Here is a 20424-nt window from a genome sequence, read left to right as displayed (position 1 = left end):
TGCTCAGAACTTCTCCAGCTCCTGCTCACAGCCCAACTTACCACAGGGCACAATCTACTGAATAGCTTGCCCCCTGCAAGCAGAGGCCAATTGTATGTGCGAAGGAGACACCACCACCCCTTCCCCAAAGTGCTTGACAACAGTTTTAGTGTGCATACATGTTAAACTGGTTCGCTGAGTTTCTGTTGGGCAGGACAATCTGTAGTTAGAATGTCAAGCTGGAGAGATGTATCATCATCACCACAACTGGAGAAGAGGGGTGGGACAGCTGCACACTTGGCAGAATGAGAATCTGTTAATGGCACATTTCTTAAAACACCAAATGCTTGACCTCCAGTATGTATTCTAACTTTCAGGATATAGCGAGGTCGCTTTAATAGCCAGGCTTGTTTGTCTGGTGCTATCCAATTACAGGAGTCTGGATGTCAATTTCTGTGTGTCAGTTTTATTAAGGAGGAAAGCCAATCAAACACTGAAAGGAGGTGGTTCATAAAAATCTAACGGAAGCTTTAAGCTGCAATTCTACATACTCACCTGGAAGAAAGCCCCACTGAATTCAATGGGGCTCACTCACAAAGTTGCATAGGATTGTGCCAATGGTTACGAACTCCAATGTTGCACTTGATCTGTAGACCAGAAACACAAACTGTTCCAAACCACTAGCTTTCAAATGTCTTTTTCCAAGAAAGGTATATGCCTTTATACTGCTTAAAGTATTTGTCATGTATTAGTATTAACTGCAATCTAAAAAAAAAAATCTATTTGTATTTTGATGTATTTGTCTATACCTTTTTATATTAAAAAACAGCTGTGATTTACTGCCATCTGTTACCAGCTGGGTGTGTGTTTTAATGGTTTTTAATCCTTCCACACTATAGGGGAACAGTAACAGAATTATAAAGTAATCAAGAGTGGCTATTTTTAATGTGCTTGTGCAACCACACTTGTGACCTGGAATTTCTCCCCTTCCACATACGGGAAATCTTCTAATAACCTGGCAAGGCATTGACTAAGTGACTGAGTGCACAAGCTTGACTAAACTGATTTATAGCCTCAGTTACAAGAACCATTACAATCTCCCAGTCTTGTATTTGAAGTGCGCACTCCAGTTATTTTAAGCACACACCACAACATATAAAGCATGAATGGGACACACATATCATAAGGACGCAAACTTGCCAAGGACCTGAGACTGAGAGCAGGTCCCAGGTGAAAATACGCTATGAGCACAATTTGGTGTGAAAGTGCTCCTTGGGATCACTCCACTGTAACCCCTTCGAAAGAAGACTGGGTGAATTCATGAAGGATACAGTTATACATGGCTACTAGCCATGATGACTATGCTCTGCCTTCATGGATGGAGGCACCAATGCTTCTGTTGCTGAAACCTGGGGTGAGGCAGGAGAGAAGAGGGAACTCTTGTTTATGCTTAGGTCACTTGCAGCTTTCCTCCAGGCATCCGTGGCAACTGGATGCTGGACCAGATGGGCTCATTTTATGTTCTCATAGACACAAGTCTTTTAAACACAGTATTGTGGTTTCCAGTCTTAGTGGGCTTTGAGTGGCGGCATGGGCACATTTGATTATGCAAACCATCTCATATACAGGCAATGACCTAGTTAGGCACGTCCAAATGACACATGATCGTGCGCACATGCATGACGCTGAACCCGGAAGTAGCCCAAAAATGTCATAAAGATGTCACAAAAAGGGGTGGAGGGGGCTTGGGGGGGGAGGTCCGGAACGCAACCCCCAGTGCAAAAACGAGGATCACCTGTGCCAACAGCTCTAATCGCTATGGTACATGGTGGATGGATACAATCCTTAAACTTAGTATTTCACCTAGAGTACTAGTATTACAGCTCCCATCAAATATATAATAACGGCTTATTCACAAAATGACTCTCAAAAGAAATCCCCAGATTATTATTCTGGGCCTACTTAAAGTTCACAAAAAATTCTGCCGCAGGAACAAAGACAAATCATAGAAACAAAGTTCTCACCACAGGACCCTTCACAGCCACAATTTGGAAACGTTTTCTTTTCTTTTCGTGACCATTTCCCCACATTACAAACTTAGCCAAAATCACAATATTGTAACATGGACAGAAAAAGAAAAGATTGAGCTACATATATATTTATATTTGCTTTACTTTTTGTTAATTGACATTATTATATTCACAATCAAGTGTCCAGGAAAGGTGAAAACACAGTTTACAGGATCATAAAAGTAGTATTTTACAGATATCTCTGTATTATAGTTATGGGGGCTGAATGGCAAGGTTCCAACCTGGGCATCCAATATAATTTTTTATGACGAAATGGAGGGCCTTGTTAATAAAAACAACGTTTGAAGATATGCTGGCTTTTAAAACTGCTCAACATCACATGGAATGTGAGAAGAACTGCACTGCAGCGATCAGGAATTGTGTTTCTTTTAAATTTTTGAGTAAGAAATTAGGAGGAGTCACATGTGAGGGCAATCCTAAAAATAATTTGAAAAGCACAACATTCCTTTAAACACACCAAGAATGATGGGGTTTGTTTAATAAAAAGTGTTCACATTATAGTTACTGTGCCAGAGGTTTCCTGATAGTGGGTGGTACAATCAATTCTACTGTAGGGTTCTCAGTGCGAATGAAATTTAGTATTTAACTATCAAACATCCAGCCTGTGGAATACCAGCCGCATCCTTAATATGTCTAATACAATTATTTCTGAACGCTAATCATCCCAAACTTAACCAAAAGATTAGATCACAAATTAAGGGTAGCCCAGGGCTCTTACTACGCTCCTTCTCTCTTAAAACAGAACATTACTGTGTAAGCAACCATGTCATACAATTCCCTCCCCAACACCTGTCGAATCACATAATACCATGGGCCAGCCATGCCTACCATATTCAGATTAAAAGAGGGGAAACAAATACCCCCCTGGAGTTCATAGTAACAGCCACTGTGGGAATGGTTTCAGAATTGTGACCAGTGGCTGCATTATTGTACCTTGAAATCTAACGAATTCTGTTGATCCAGCGTTCCTCCAAAGCTTGAGGTTCTTCAGAGAACCTGATTGCAGATGTTAACTTCATTCCCGTTGCCTTCACGCTGGTCTCAAGCTTGTCATAATATGCAACAGGATATAGCAGAAAGCTTACAACACACGTAGCTTTCACCGTGTACAACTTAATATGGTTCAGGTACAGGAGAAGCCAATGGCGAGGCTGTTAAGTTTTGACATCTGGAGTTTTCATGATTTCCAAAAGGCGAGGAAGGTAAAGAGTAAAAATTAAGAGTGACCGCAATGGCCTTCTGACAACAGAACTCTTCATATCCTTGGTAATCAGGGTGAGCTGCTGTAGCTGGAATTTGTGGGAGCACAGAAAATGGCATTTTCCATGTAATTATGGATTTGGCACATCTGGTTAGAACAGACTTTGGCCACAAGGCTATTAAATTCTCGCTGTGTTTCTTCAACACTCAGCCTTCCCATTGATCCTAGCAATTTGACTATCAAATTTGACTCTGCCCCTTGTCTCTCCCCACCCCAACTGATCACCAGCAACCAGGCAGTGGAGGACAGACAATTATTTCATCACAAAAATAGAGTCCCTTACAAAATGGGGCATTTTCATGACACAGTGCACTTCCAGAACTCACTGTATGTATCGAACAGTCAGTTAATACACAGGGAGTTAATACACATTACTACTTCCAAAATTATGTATAATAAAAATATGATCTGATTAATCTGTCCCAAAAAGCAGCAGCCAGATGCTCCCACTGAGGCGATGGCCCTTCTGTTTATTCCCAACATCTGTTATATTTGCCTCTGAAAAGGCATTCTTGACAATCACAGCTAATTCTTGCATCAAGCCATCCTTGCTAACAGATGGGTATGCTTGCTTCTGGGGGGCCTTGGCTCAATAAGAAGTTATTGTGCTTTTTGTACTCGCTGAGCTCAGAAAGGCTTGAAAAATTACATCTGCTATTGTTTACTTGCAGGTTTCGTGCAAGTAAAGTGGGGATTCTGCACATGTCATGGGGAACTGCTTTACATTGTAAGCCTTCAGGGTCAATCTAACAAACAAAGGGAACCCCTTCTGAGCATTTATGCAGCTAATCTGGCATGTGGCTGACACCTCGCTGGGTGCACACAATTAAAAATGGGAACCCAGGTCTCTCGTTGCAGCTCTATGGACCAGCATACACTGCTGGTTGCAGTGAAGGGGAACTCGGCCTTCTTCGAAGGTGGGGATGTTTATTTACCCTTCCCCAAGAGACACAGCTGTCTCAATGCGTAATAAAATATAAAGTGACAGGAAGGAAGTACCTAGGATTGAATACCAGAAGACAAGAACACAGGGAGCTCTCATCCTATGCAAAAGCCATTCTTCTAACAAGACAAGCTTAGAAAAATGTGGTTTATTGATGTTATTAATAAATACACTGACAAGGGTGGAGGGGAAGAGAAGGATTTGATTATTGGCTTTAAAAATTCTCAATCAAGTGATATGAATCAAGTTATCTTTCTGTTCTGCCCTTCCCCTGAAAATAACATGGCACCGTCACTTTGGTCTCAACTTCTCTATGTTGGGAAACTAACTGCTGGCAAATTAAGGTCCATTTCACACATTTAGAGTGGCATGCAGACAGTTGCCCTGGGGTGCTATTCCACCTAGTTGGGGAGGCTGAATGCTTCGATCTGGAGATGGATTTGGTGAAAACAATCCTGCAACTAGCCCTGTCCATATGAATGAAATATTCCCACACACGGACACCCCTCAGTGGTGCGCGACTGTGAGTAAGCGGTTTCCACAACATGACGTGCATGAGATTAAAGGCAGCCCTTAGGGAGAACCACTACTTACGATCGAACAAATGCAAATACACTGCATGCAATGCAGCAAGCACTGCTGCTCTACAATTCCCATTCATTTCAAGCAGTTTGCACTGGAATAAAGTTGGATGGACTGCACTCAAGCTTTTACTCCCCTCCTTCCATTCCTAGAGGAAGGTTCTACTTTCAAGAGCTGTGCTGAACACTGACAAGCTGGCAGCACACGCACAAACACACACTCCTGGCTTGTTCAGGAGGTTCAGTAACATTGCAACAGTGAGTTGTTTCCACAATGTCAGCAATTGCCACAATGATGTTTGGAATTCGAAAGATGGAATTATGCTGCCAAGTTTTAGAAACGAGATGCACGAATCATAGATGGGAGGGGAAGACTATCAACCATATTTCTATGCTGGAGTTCGTAAAATGTTGTGGTTTTTTTTTTAAAGACACAAAACTCACAAGAATCATCAGTAGATATCTGGGTGGAAGAAAGAAGATCAAAAGTTTTAAAAAAGATTTTGGGGGAAGGAAGGAAGGGGAAAATGCATTATTTTAAAAACAGGTTTTGCCTTTTCAGATCTTTGGTAGCAGTCTGAACTGCTGGAAGGCCTTGTGAAAAGCAACATTGGTGGGTTTGGGAAATTTAACACAGGTGTGTTTGAGAGAGAAACCAAAGATTGCTGTGTAAATATATTTCTCTGGGAGTACTGAGAAAACACAAATCCTCTGGAATCAAAAGAAATCGTGATTACTGCTTTGGGAAAATGCAGAGAACATTTCACAGGACAATTTCCATAAAACAGAGCTGTTCTCCAGGCCCTTCCCCAATTATAGCTACAATTGTCTGAGGTCTGTGATCTTGGTGGGACAACAGAAAATTAGTGAATACCTAATCTCATCATCCAGCACCTAGGATGCTGTCTGGGCCAGACACCTGTCCCATTATATCTCTGAGACCAGCTCATACGATTTGTGCAATTTGTGCTGGGTTCCTGCTTTGGATGGGGACCCTGACACTTAAAAACATTTAAGCCAAGAGTGAAACAGAGCATGCGTTTCCTACAAAGCCTCACAATCTGCCTTAAGAATCCTCATGAGCACTGCTGTTACCGTGGTGGTCTTTTTTTAAAAAAAGAAACCATCTTCTACTCTACGGGCTTAGACAATCAAGCTTCTGAATCCAACCAAAGTGCAGTGGGAAAGTTGTTTTACAAGCCATGCTTTGGACAGTCAGAAGCCAGCACAGTTGAAAACAAAGCAGCAGATCAGAAGTGGACTGGCAACAGGCTAATTAAAAAAACAAAACAAACCACTCATTAGCAAATGTGGATGTGCTCACAAGCAGAGCAAAGGATTGTACATCAGCAAGGAAGCCAGATTTCTCGGGACAGAATTCTCATTATGAAGGGTTCCCCTGTGCATTCTGTACAACAGCCAAATCGGCAGGTGCTATTAAGAAAAACTGTGTTTGGGAACTGTTAAGGCGGGAAGGGCAACTTGCGATGGGAAGGGCAACAGGCGACCAAAATGCTGGAATCATTCAAACTGGAGGAAACTGATCTGGTGCTGTGCCTCTGCCCACAAGACCTTTAAAAACCCACCCAGAAATAAAAATAGCTACCCAACCTGGCCCTGCAAGGCATCAAAAAATGGCTCTGGTGTTTTTGAAGAAACAAAACGTACAGTTATTTAATGCTGAAGTGGAAGAATCTGGCCAACTTCCCTATCAGGGTGGTAACTGATTGTAGGGGAAAACACACAGGTCTAGCGATGGTGCCAAGAACCCCACATCAAATAAAGAAAGATTTTCAGAGTTGGCTCTAATGATACCATTGCATTACTATGGCAAATAAATAGAACAGCACAGCTGTGTGCCATTTCCCATTTGTGCTACACATTGTTCTTGACGGGGTTACCTTTGAACACACAGGATGCTATGAGCCCCACTTGGACTGTGTTATGGGTTAAAAGAACCTAGAGAAGACTATAGAAGCAATTTTGCTTTCAGAACTTCATCCCATTTCACAGCTGTGATTTCAAAGCTCGCCCTAGCCTCCTGGTGGTAAAATACACCTTTTAAAAAGGAAAATAGCTTAACATATATTTTATGTTCAGTCATTTCATACAATCTCAGAATGGTTTTCTTAAATAAATAAAAAACCCCCCGAAAACCTGGAGATACTGAAGAAGGAAGAGAGAGAAAAACAAAACAAAAGAAAATAAATCAGACCTGACGTTACAGATTTCTAGCTTTATCGTCACAACAATCTAGGAAGCCTCTGAGCCAAATGCTATGGAAACATGGAAGAGAAACCGCTGAACCTTCAACATGAGCATGCTCCGTGGATGTGCCGGCACAGAAAACGAGGAAGCACAGAAGCACAGGAATCAATGTCTCACAATGGCTGCTGTTTCAACATTCCCTAACACAAGGATGATGATTTTTAAAAAGTAAAAAATATAACCATGGGCTTTTAAAGGTTTTACGTTTTTCTCCTCTCTGGACAGTGGTGGTGAAGATTCAACGTCTTATTTTGTTCCCTTCCTTGGTTATCACCGCTGCTTCCACACTTGCATCGAAGGGTTTGTCCAGTTTGCTGTTTCCAATGTCAAAAGAACGACCCTCTCCCCTCCCGCCCCCCCAGCAACAGCAGTTCTTCAGATGTGCGTGATGATCCCCTACCTCCCCACTTTCTCTCCCACCCACCTCCCCATGATTTCTTCTGAGCATGCCCAGTAGGAATGGTTCATAATAATACCAATCCACCTACAAGAGAAAAAAAGGGGGAGAGAGAGAGAGAGAAGGAGCCCACTGATCCAGCTCCTAAACTCCAAGGTCCTTCAGTTTGCTGGAAGAAGTAGGTGAGAGTGGGTGTATATACTGCAGTGTGTGTGTTTTTGTGTGTGGCTTATGGGGCAAAATCGGGAAGAAACTTCTGCGACCAGCTCCCCCTGCTTTGCTTTCTTTTCGAAAGGCCCTCGCGAGAGACCACCGGCATCACTTTTGTCGTGTGGAGATACTGGTGTCCACTGTTACTTCTAGAAGGGTAATTTAAATACTCAGTTTTTGTTTTGCACAAGGTAGATTGGCTCCCGCGTCATAGGATGATGCAGCATCTGCAGAAGCGCTGTCTGCTGCCCCCCACAGATGGTGGTGGGGTCACGGGTGCGAAGTAGGCGTGGACTTTAATATTGGGTAAGTGGGTCTGAAAAGACAAACACATATATTTCCCCATTCAGAAAAAAAATCAGAAAGATGGGGGAGAGCACGGGTTGCACACAGAAGGACGCGGGGCTCATGAGTTGCAAAGCAGATCTCCGTAAGGAACAGGGAGACATTTCAGGGAAGGTGTTGGTTTTCCCCTCATTCTTCCCACCCTTTTCCCCACCCTGTAACTGGCATATCAACATTTGCCAGTTTTCTTCCTAGCCCGCCACTGTTCTGCTGGCCAGTGAAGGGAACCCCTTAATTCTATATAGGCTTCTAACATATTGAAGATTTGTAGGCCTCACTTAGGATCTGCCTCTTCCTATTCCAGTCCAACAAGAGGCTGAGTATATCGTGTGCCCCCCCACTACACCAGAAAGAAATATATCATTTCTACATCCAGGAAAACCCAAATTTCTTAGCTTAAATATTAGGAATGTCTGAATATATTTGTGGGTTTAGGCAAGGAGTTATAAAGGGCCACAGAAGCTGCAACTCTTGACCTGCTCAGTCTGGCCACTGGGAAGAGTGAATACTAACGTTCTCTCATAATAGTTGAGGGTGCACAGGATCTGAGCAAAGTGGTTCAGAAAAGAGGCTACGTATTGTGAATGAGAGACAGACCCTGCCTTCTCTAACGTGGGGAATTTCCTGGTTGAAAGTTCCCAGTTGTCAATGGGCCCCCAGGAGAACCCTGCAGATAATTCCCACATTGACACCACAGAGGGCTATGTGTGAAGTTCTTTCTCACTCCCCGCAAAAGGAACTTAAGACTTTGATCTACTAGCCAGCATGTCCTTAATCTTAGCAGGGGGTAGGGAGGTGGTGTAGATTTAACATAAAACCCCATTGGGCTTCCCCGGCATCATCTTCTGAAAGGAGTCAAACGGGCCCAGGAACTAGCAAAGCGTGCACTTGTGCCTACTTAATAAATGCCGTTTTTTTACCCTGAGTCTCTTGATTCCAGCCCGTGAAATCTGTTGACAGTCGTACAACTCTATCCTCTCCAGGCTGTGGCAGCTCTTGAGGTGCTCCAAGGAGGCGTCTGTAATCAAAGGGCAGTTGTCCAGCTCAATCACCTCCAGGCGGTCGTGGGCGCAGGCACCATTGCCCAGGTGGCGAATCCCATCGTCAGTGATCAGCTCACAGTGCGATAAGCTCTGCCGCCACAAAGGGAACAAAGCGAAAGCAAAGGAGAAAGAAGCAGGCAGCATTTGCAAAGGTGTTATTATGAGGTCATTTCAAGATGGTGGAGCTACCCCAGCCTGGCAGCGAGAACTTGATATATGCCTAAGTTATCTTCAGCTGAAGAAATTCTCCAGCAACATCTGGGACTGTTGGACCACAGTATCCCAAACCTCGGCTTACAGATTTGTTGGATTCATGGATGCTCTCCTCATCAGACGAGCCCCCAACCCCAGCGACCTATGATGTGCCATGCTGCTGGGAAGAGCTTCCCCTTCTCTCTGAATCCCTGCTTCCTCAGCCCTCTCCATTGTCGACTGCAGAGGTGGGGAACTTTCCCCACTCTCTCCTGAGGAACCTTCTGAGGGCCACATGGCAGTGGAGGGTGGGGCCAGAGGCAAAAGTGGGAGGAGCAGTGGATGTAAATATTATCTTTGTACAGCAGGCTAGTTTCTGCACAAACTCACACACTCCTCTTTATCCTCCATCTAGACAAGCAAGAGGCAGCGTTATTAGACTTCAGGGACACATTTTAGTCAGGCAAAAACACTTGGGGTGCAAAAGCAACGCCAGTGAGGTGTGTAGCCTAGGGAGAGTCCCAACAGCCAGACAGATAGGTCTGGAGGGCCACATCTGGCCCCCAGGCCCAAGGTTCCCCCTCCCCGGCCTACTGATTCTTCAAGTCACTCCAAGCTCACTTGCTTAGTGCTGTGTGTGTATAGTTAGTTCTCTTCTAAACGTCTGACATACTTGCTATGCCTTCATTTAGCATTCGCCTTTCCCTACACACACACACACACACACACCCCTAATCCGTGTTATTTGTATTGTAATAATGAAAAGTGTTTAATTAGTGGTCAAGGTACCTCAAATTATCTCACGAAACCTTGCAACAATCCTATTATTATGCATCTATACTGCAGATAGAGAGGGACAAAAGCCAAGAGATGGTGGTTTAGATCAGGTTTACCTAGCAAATCCATAGCTGAGGGAGTTTTTTTTATTATTATTGATTAACTAAAATTTAATACAGTGTTCACAAGAAAAAGAATAATAAACATAGCATTGAATTCATAGCGTCATTTTACATAATCTTTAAACAATAATGGTCAATGTAGGTTCTCCGCATACATGGTTGCAAAATTAGTGAGGAAAGTTTGCTATCTATTTCCCTTGCATATGAAAAGAAGGGGGGTCGAGTTTCATTAAAGGTGTCTCTCTTTACAACACTTTTTGTGACCCTCCTAAGCCCTGTTAGTTGCTCTAAAAGAGCCACATCTCAGATATTGTTGAACCATGTATCCAGGGGTTAGCTGAGGCAGTATTTGAGATCAAGAAACTTTCTGGCTCGTATATCTTAGCTACCATGCTAGACCAGCTCTAAAAGCTGGGCCGTCTTGTTGACAAAGCTGCTGTCCTGTTCACAGATCCATTATGCCAATGACAGACTAGAAGGTAGAACACTCAGCAGTTGCTTCTTAAACAACCTGTTGCTTTCTTAATCACACTCACAACTTGGAGCTTTTTTAATGACCCAAAATTCTGCAGCTGAGAGAAAAGCACTAAATTTGAAACTCTGGCTCTACCCCATTGTTTTGGGCAAGTCATTCTCAGTTCTTTTTCCTATCCAGATCCGCAAAGCTTAAACAACAGATGACCTATCTCACAGAGCTTTGCATACGAGCACATTATTTAGGGGTTCATGCATTTCAATACGCTGAATTCACACCTCATTTTCTTTTCCGACTTGGCAAATAATTTAGAAATGCAGTTAACAACATGGTTAAAATCCATGATTGGGGGGGGGTGTGCTCTTGAAGACTCACCAAAACCTGAAGCCGTGGACAGTGTATGGAGAGCTGGATTAATGTGCTGTCTGTTATCTGGAAGAGATCAAAAGATACACACGTTTCAGAAGGTATCGCCTAGCCTATCTTGTAGTAGTTCTTGGTAGGCCTTCCAGATAAAGGCAAATGGCTGCTGGCAGAGTCAACTGTTTTCAGAAGGCTCCCAGAGTTTTAGAATCTCTAATATAGACATTCCCTCTCTCATCAAGTACATACAGAAGTTCTCAAACTGCGGCCCGCAAGCTCCATTCAGGAGGCCTGCAGAAAAATTGCATCTGTGTCTGGCCCTGCACTTCACTGATTTTTTTTTTCTGATGGAGAGCAAAGCTGTTTTGACCAGGGATGGATTTTCAAATTGGCAAACAAGAACCTGGGGCCCCTGTAGGTCTCTGATTTTCATGATACTGTGCCGGTTCACATTGGGATGATGGCACTGAAGAAATTTTTTTTTTTTTTACTTTGCTTCATATTTAATTCAGAAGCACATCTATCACATTAGAAATGAAAGCCTACAGTTATTCAAACATGAGTTGTGCATGTGCTTTGGTTCACAGAACCAAACAAGTTCATCAAGTGATCCACTGAGACCTTCAGCAATTTTCAAGTAGTCTGAGGAAACAGAAGTTTGAGAATCGCTAGGCTGGATGTTATGGGAGCCATATGGCTACTGCCAAAAGCAGCACCTCTGCACTACCTCTTCCTCTCTTCTGTGACGATATGCAGTAAGTGAGGTCATTGCACTCCAGGTCCCCCTCTTCTTGCATGCAACAGGAAATAAAGTAGAGCAGGGAAACTTTGAATACAATGATGCCCTATGATACTTTAAAAAAATTATTACTGGGCAGAGAGGAGGTGGCGGATCTAGAGCAGCTGCCACTCATCTTACAGTAATATTTTGTTCCACCAGATTTTATTACAAACTAAGGGGCTGTTTTCAACTAAGCAATACTATGGGTAGACCTGTTGAAATTAATGAATCGTAAGTTAGCCTTAGAAATTAATTTCAATAGGTCTACTATGAGTGAGATTAGAATTCAATACCACTCTAAGTGGATAGGATTAGCGAGACTATATACTGCTATGTCTCAATATTATGGTGACAGGAAGTTCAAGATCATCTTTTCCTTTGGGGGGGGGATGAGTGACCAAGACCCTCACCAAAGCATTCTTGTGAAAATGCTTCCATGCAGGGATGGATCAACAAACTTCCTTTCTGAGCATTATAGGAAGAGCACACAAAGAGGAAAAGCGCAACTCACAAAACACTTCCTGCTTGTTGGAATGTGAATAAACAATCTCAAGCAAAGGCTTATCTTAACAAATTACAGCATTCTCTGAGTCATGGTCTACGTCCATGACATTCTGCACATGCATGAACACCCACACCCACCCCTAAGAAATGGGATGAAGATATTTCATGTACCTGAACACACTCTTCCAGGTCCATTTTTTCAAGCTCATGACAATTCTGGGGAGAATCAAAAACAAAGCAAAACACACACAAAATTAAGCATTCGTTTTTTCAAAAAAGCATGTATTGATTCTTCCTTCTGAACGCAAGGTAAGATGGCTATAGACTAGTCCCAATTACTTCAATGGGATCACTCCAATGGAAGCTGCTGGAGAAATGAGGCCAAGAGGTGTCTTAAAAAGAAACATTCCTTCCACGATCAGAGCCATGATCGCAAGAAGATCTAACTACATTACAGTGCTGTCCTTAGTACTGGCCACTCTGGAGTAAGTTCTGCGTGGTAGAGAAAGTGCACTGTATTATCTTCCCCTCTCCCTGATTTGGCTCCAAAGCAATCCTAACTCTGTAGTTAAGAACAGATTATGCAGCTATGGAAATTATCATATTTAAATGGCTTATTCTGCTCCCATCAACCAGATTTCTCAACATAGTTTAACTCCAGACCAATCCCATTTCCACCAATGGGATTATTCTGGGGAGTGTCACAATAATCTCTACATTTAAGGTCTAGAACAGGGATGGGGATGCTTCAGCCCTACATATGTTGTTGGACTACCACTCATACCATTCCTGACCTATGGTCCTGCTGGCTGGAGCTGATGCGATTCCCCACCCATAAACTCAATGACGGGAGAGATAATGGAGATCAGAGGACAAGATGGTTTTGCAAGGGATGGAAGTAGGGAATGGCTGCCATGAGTTGGGAGAAGGCCATGGAAGCACGACTCCTTAAACAACAGAAAATATGGTGTTGCTTTGTCTTCCATTCAGCCCCAGCCAAGCTTTTAAGATGCTACCATATTGCAAAAGTCTAAAGAGGTGCGTGCTTTCAGACATCAGCCCTGCCAGGTTCTGGTGCTTGTTGAACCTCCATTTCCATGGCTGTTCAATCCAGAACTTGGCTTCTATCCTTGCCCTTAGGTTCTCTCAGGGCTGGCAGTGGCAGTTACATATTTCTTTTCACATGCCCATCCCCATTCACTTATAAAGCCTTATATAGGATGTACAGAAAAGGGCGCCAAATCAACACATCACCTCCTCTTAGTTCACTGCTCAAACCACTCTTCTCTTTTCCCAGCTTGCTTATGGTATTGAGCCAGGTATGGCATAGGGCATGAGGTGTTTAGCATCTGTCTTCTACAAGGAAGACACCACTCACTGCTTTAAGTCTATGAACAAACGAACAAAAAGGATCAGATGCTTACCCGAGCCAGCGTGGTAAACCCCACATCAGTGAGCTGAGAACACCGAGCCACTTCCAATATTCTGCACAGAAAATAAAATACAGCAAATTAAGCACTTGTTCTTTTCAGAAATCCATTTCTGAAATCTCACAAACTTAGTGCCTGTGGAGAAGAAACCCCAAGACCACCAGTTTCAAAGTAGTTGAGGACATTTCACTTGATGGGCTCACGCTATATATCAGCAATCCTAACAACACACGTCGAAGGGATAAATACAGCTTAAATCGCCCAAGATACACATTCCCCCCCCCCCATTTTTATGATTCTTACACTTCCCATAATTGCTCCAGAAGACCTTAAATAGACATTTTTTCCCTCTTCCCTATTTCTGCTTGCCTGCCTGTCATATTTGACAAAACTCCTCCAGCTCATCCGTATTTACTCCAAACCCTGAACCCATCAAACCCTTGCAATCTCACTTTCCGATGATCAATGTCGCACAACTTTGTGGGAGTTAAATTGCTCGAAGCCCATCCCTATTGTCCTCTTGACCTAGCTCTGGGAAGGGAAGCTAGGATTATCAACAGTATTTTAGGCAACCTACGACCATTAGTCTAATTTCAAAAGCTTTCTGTAAGCAATCAGTTCAGACCTCTGGGAAGAGTGATCTGTCCTTTCCCTGGCAGCCTGCTGGGCAGGGAGGAAGAAAGTGGGGGTTTCCTCCTCTACTTTTTGCTCTGACTCCACACACTATTTCAGCTTGGTTCATAGTGAGCATGTGGCCCCTGACAATTACCCATGAGCGATTTTGGCCCTTAACGAAAAAAAGTTTGCTTGCCCCTGTTTTAAAGTGGCAGGTTTCACTCTGGGCAATGACATTTTTCACAACCTTGAACCTATGAGACAGATTGTAAGTATACAATCTGGGCCTGGAAGAAGCGGACCATTTGGATCCCTTCCAGTCGGGATTCAGGCCTCATCATGGGACTGAAACTGCCTTGGTCGCACTGGTTGATGATCTCCGGCGGGCTAGGGACAAAGGTGAGAGCTGTTTCCTAGTTCTGCTGGATCTCTCAGCGGTGTTTGATACCATTGACCATAACATCCTTCTGGACCGTCTTGAGGGGCTGGGAGCTGGGGGCACTGTCATACAGTGGTTCCGCTCCTTCCTCCTGGGCCGTGTTCAGAAAGTGGTGGGGGGGGATGAGTGTTCAGACCCCTGGGCTCTCACTTGTGGGGTGCCTCAGGGTTCTGTCCTCTCCCCCATGCTTTTCAACATTTACATGCAGCCGCTGGGAGAGATCATCAGGAGGTTTGGGCTGGGTGTTCATCAGTATGGGGCGGTGAAGGTCCTGTGTGAGTGTCTGGAGGCGGTTGGAGGATGGATGGCGGCTAACAGATTGAGGTTGAATCCTGACAAGACAGAAGTACTGTTTTTGGGGGACAGGAGGCGGGCAGGTGTGGAGGGTTCCCTGGTCCTTAATGGGGTAACTGTGCCCCTGAAGGACCAGGTGCGCAGCCTGGGAGTCATTTTGGACTCACAGCTGTCCATGGAGGCACAGGTCAAATCTGTGTCCAGGGCAGCTGTTTACCAGCTCCATCTGGTACGTAGGCTGAGACCCTATCTGCCTGCGGACTGTCTCGCAAGAGTGGTGCATGCTCTGGTTATCTCCCGCTTGGACTACTGCAATGCACTCTACGCGGGGCTACCTTTGAAGGTGACTCGGAAACTACAACTAATCCAGAATGCGGCAGCTAGACTGGTGACTGGGGGCGGCCGCCGAGACCATATAACACCGGTCTTGAAAGACCTACATTGGCTCCCAGTACGTTTCCGAGCACAATTCAAAGTGTTGGTGCTGACCTTTAAAGCCCTAAACGGCCTCGGTCCAGTATACCTGAAGGAGCGTCTCCACCCCCATCATTCTGCCCGGACGCTGAGGTCCAGCGCCGAGGGCCTTCTGGCGGTTCCCTCATTGCGAGAAGCAAAGCTACAGGGAACCAGGCAGAGGGCCTTCTCAGTAGTGGCGCCCGCCCTGTGGAACACCCTTCCAGCAGATGTCAAAGCAATAAACAACTACCTGACATTCAGAAGACATCTTAAGGCAGCCCTGTTCAGGGAAGTTTTTAACATGTGATATTTTACTGTATTTTTGGTTTCTATGGAAGCCGCCCAGAGTGGCTGGGGAGGCCCAGCCAGATGGGCGGGGTATAAATAATAAATTATTATTATTATTATTATTATTATTATTATTATTATTATTATTATTATTAACAAATGATTTTCTTTTTCTATGACCCATCCCCTTCCACATAATATGCCAACCCTTTTCTGTGAGCTTTTGATTCCCCTCATGTTACCCATTTTTACCCAGCATGCATCCCATGTTCACATGCTAACCTTGTATCCTCTCATGCAGCCCTGTAACCCAAAGCCTACTTACCTAAGCCTTGGACAGTTTTGCCCTAAAGCGTTCAAGATGGCGTCGGTGATGTTGGAACAGCCAGAGGCGCACAGAGACTGTAACTTGTGGCACCCTCTACATATTGTAATGAGGCCATCGTCTGTTATTTGCTGCAGAAGGAGAGAAGGGTATCAAAGTCATTTGTAGTGTGCGGCAAAGTTTTGGTCTGTCTCGCCTGGCACATGAAACCCACAGGTCAAAGCAAACCATTGTTTAATGTGAATGAGCAGCATGCTGGTGCCCACTGCTCATAAATTCCCGCAGCATGCTGTGGACAAAAGAATCTGCATGTTTGTCATGTTGTCCAAACCCAGGCTAAAGGTTGGCTTCCACCAAACAAACCACAAGCAGTCAGTCAAGAACAAATTTTGGTACTGCTTATGACTTTGCTGGGTGGAAATCAACCATGAACCGGGGTTCAGAAGACAGGATAAGCCAGACTCTGGCACATTTTGTCCACAACGGGGCAGCAAAGGTTGTGGGGAGGAGCGCAATAGGAACCAGAATGCTGCTCGTTCCCATTAAACCACAGTTTGTTTTAAACTTTGGTTTGATATGACATTTGAACTGGACTCCAGGATGGGAGAACCCTTCTGAGTCCTAAAATTACATGTTAAGTATTATTTGGTAAACTCGTTTTAGCAACTATCACGTGAAAAAGCAGGATGCCAACTGCACACAGGCTATCAAAATCTGTTCCTTTTTTGGGCTCAACATTCCATTTTTGGCACCACCACAAAATGGTACAGGATATTTTCTTGCAGGACAAAAATGTACTTCCTCTTCCAACTTTTTAAAAATACACACACAAAAAAAGTTAAATACGGAGACAAGAAAGCATTCCAACCTGACCAAAAAAATCTTTTCCAGCTTGTCCTGCAAACAAAATTTGAAATGCCTCCCGGGCAGCGGTGAACTCAGAGCAGATAGATTTGTCACATTAAATGCTAACACTAGGAGAGTTCTTTACTATATCCAGAAGGTATCCATTGTATGGACTAGGGTGGTGATATGGTTGCCAACTTGAGATTTTAAAAATATCCAGTCAGTGAGTGGTGTTGGCAAGCTCCTAGTGATCTGAGGGTGGAGCCCATTGGATTTTGTAATGCCAGAGCAGAGTCAACAAAGTGCCCTCAATATGTTATTGGACTGTAACTTCCAGCGTGCTGGTAGAGCATGAGACTCTTAAATGGAAAGAGCTCTTTTCCAATATCCTTTATTCCCCCCCACAGGAACTATACAGGGGAATATCACGGTTTTAGGAAGCCTTCAGTGGCTTTGGGGCACCATGGAAATTCTAATAACGTCTGTATGCCTAGCATACTAGGGGCATTGAATGTCTTGCTTAACATGTTTGGAAGCAAAGGGTCAAGAATGGCTATAGGCACAGAGACGCAAGCAATTACAAAACACTTGCCCATCCCCTCAGCTACTGACGATTTTTATAGCCAGATTTTCACACATTCCCATCCACCACAGTTGGGATTTTGCCCCTATGGAATAAGATGAACATCAAGCTACCAGGACTGCAACTACTCCAAGCCAACAGGGAGAGGCATTACTTGGGGTGTGAGTGTCACTTTGCATAGTTCACTGCCTCTGCATGTTAAGAAAAACAGGAGCAAATTTGGATTTGTGTGAACCAATTACTTACCAAGCAGGTCTGCAAATTCAAAGTCACCAGTTCAGGACAGTGTGCCCCAATGTATTTGAGAGCTTCATCCTCCAGCTAGAACAAAAGTGCAATAGGAGGGAGGTAGGGAGGTAAGCAACTTGTTAAAAGAGTCAGCATGAAGTCATATTTTGGGTTTTCTTTTTCAGGAGTAAAATTACTGAAAATATGGATTCTCAAAAGTCTCTGTTTTTATTTTAAAAAGAAAGGGCTAGTTGCTCATTTTCAATGACAGCTAAGAGCCCATATGGGTCTCTGGTATCTCATGTCACCATGGGACCCACAGCATCTAATAGGCTTTCAAAGCTGGCTACTGCAAAAACTCCCAGCATCAAGGCTGCCATGAAGGAGGGAAGAACAAGAGAAATATTCCATTTCTGCAAGGCCTCCCCCTACCCCATTCTATACCCCCATGAGCACTACACCTTTGTGGCATCGTCGCCCAATAATTTCTCTGGCTGGGTTCTCAAAATACTTGGCTTCATTATGGAGGTGTTTGAAAATCACATAGTGTAACCACATGGTTCTAGAATCAGAGTTTCTGAATTTTACAGACTTAAGTGCCTTTAATAATAATAAGAATTTTATTACTTAAATCCTGCCCATCTGGCTGGCTTCCCCCAGCAACTCTGGGCAGCTTACAGTACATATAAAAACATAGTAAAACGTCAAACATAACTACTTGTTGGTTTCATATAAACATGCTTTGTTTAAAAGAGAAAAAGAGGCTCTTTTGTTAAGGCAAAAAGAAAAAAAAAGCCAACACCCAAGTTATTTCTGCTACTAAAGATGCCACGGATGTCCTTGAATCACAGAGAACAGATGGCAAAACAACTGATAACAAGTGCCTTGCTTCCATCAATATTTTTTCCTTAGCGCTCCATAAAAAAGGGGAAAGGCTCAAGCTATTTTAAAAAAAGAAATATGCATTATAAAATTATGGCTGTGTTTGCTAAACCTCTCCGCTATAACTTCTTTCTTTGACTCATATAGGTGCAACTATAAACTGAACATCCTTTATCCATGTGGATGCAGATGCAGATACAGATGTGGATGTATATCTCCTGATGTGCCCTGAAGCTCCCAGATGCATATTTGATGCAGGTGAACATCCTCAATCAGAGGCCACAAGTTATGTAACATGTGGTTAGCTGCCCACAACTAAACCTGGATTGGGGGCCTAGAAACATGTCTTATGCTACTCTATTACAATTCCAAGCTGCTCTAAGAGATCCACAAAAATGTTTGCAAAAATCCAGTACAAGGAAACTGAAACCATGACAGTGGAAAGCTCCTGTCCTGCAACTGCCTTGTGTCACAGCTATTTTACTATTTTGCCTGGGATTGCTAACAAGGTTGGGATTTTTCCTTTCCCTGTATGAGGTGCCACAACTAAGTCATGTGGCCCATCTCAAAGAACTGAAATTCTTTGAGATGGGCGAAGCACACAGAGCAATGGCCCTCAACTAGTTGAACCAGGTCCCGCCCAAAGCTGAGATCAGGGGCCATCCTGCCCAGAACAGGATTCAACACACAACTTGATTTCCAATTCAGTTATCCAACTTGCTATTTTTACTTTTTAGGCAATTTCTAATTTCAAGACAAAACTTGGAGCATATTTGGATAAAAGGTAGGATTGCAGAGTGTGTTTCAGAATTTCAAATACAGTGGACATGAGAAATGCTCAGCTTTTCAGTAGAGATGCCCAGGTTTTTTTAAAAAAAGGTTGGCTTGGATGCCTCGGTCCTCTTCTAGTCCAACACCCTTAAATATGACAAATATCCTAGAAGAGAAGTAACCAAAAGTTCCTATACTTAAAAGCCACATGCTATCGCCAGACAGCCAAGAACTGCACGAAGCACAGTGCTTCTGCTCTACTTTTTCTTTGTTCAAAAGTAATCTCACAGATTTCCTCCCTTCTTCCCTATCCTCAGAGAAACTCGTGTAGTGCAAATTGCCATTATAACTCTTTTGGATAGGGTAAAATAAATAAAGGAATAAATAAAATTTATTCTCTCCTACTGTTCTCCCTCTTGCTTCCAATGTCACAATGTATGACCCACACTCAACTTGATTCTGCTCCAAGTTAAAACAAATGCACTTCAACTCAAGCTTTCTTGAAGCTGCTGTGTCCTCACTGGAGACATACCTGCGTGCAGCCTTTAAGAAACAGAGCTTTGAGTCCACCGCAGCCTCTCACCAAAGCCTGGATGCCATCTTTGGTCACTTGGTCACACCATGATATATTGAGCTGCTCCAGTAGAGGGCATCCCTCGCTTGAGAGGTGAGAAGGGGGCAGAGGGGAAAGGCAGACAGAGATGTTAACTCTTAAAGATAAAAAAATTCTTGCTTTGGAAACAAGGGAAATTCACCGCCTTGTTTTCCAGTAATAACACACTGAACTCTGCTCTCTGCCGCAGCTTCAAGGATGACCACCAACTGAAAACTATAGCAGGAATTTGGTTAGAGCATGGTATGATAACGCCATGGTTGCTGGTTCAATCACTGTATGGGACAGTTGCATACTTCTCCACTGCAGGGGGCTGGACTAGA

At 43.7% G+C, this 20424-nt stretch overlaps 1 protein-coding gene across 4 annotated transcripts in view; it reads right to left on the bottom strand.

The window, feature by feature from the left end:
• Positions 1-2511: 2511 nt before the first annotated feature.
• FBXL20 (F-box and leucine rich repeat protein 20) overlaps positions 2512-20424 on the bottom strand; it is a 66245-nt gene continuing 48332 nt past the window's right edge. For all 4 annotated transcript variants that reach the window (XM_053362974.1, XM_053362976.1, XM_053362977.1 and 1 more), the window contains 8 exons: positions 20021-20147; positions 17854-17928; positions 16179-16309; positions 13756-13816; positions 12503-12547; positions 11059-11115; positions 8995-9207; positions 2512-8045 (listed from right to left, as the gene is read on the bottom strand). In XM_053362974.1, coding sequence (XP_053218949.1) covers positions 7938-8045; positions 8995-9207; positions 11059-11115; positions 12503-12547; positions 13756-13816; positions 16179-16309; positions 17854-17928; positions 20021-20147 — 817 coding nt within the window. In that variant the 3' untranslated portion in view covers positions 2512-7937. The remainder of the gene's footprint in view (positions 8046-8994; positions 9208-11058; positions 11116-12502; positions 12548-13755; positions 13817-16178; positions 16310-17853; positions 17929-20020; positions 20148-20424) is intronic.

This window comes from Podarcis raffonei, chromosome 13 (genome assembly GCF_027172205.1).
Source record: "Podarcis raffonei isolate rPodRaf1 chromosome 13, rPodRaf1.pri, whole genome shotgun sequence".
In the NCBI taxonomy this organism is placed as follows: Eukaryota; Metazoa; Chordata; class Lepidosauria; order Squamata; family Lacertidae; genus Podarcis; species Podarcis raffonei.
This window is presented reverse-complemented; position numbering and strand designations above follow the sequence as displayed.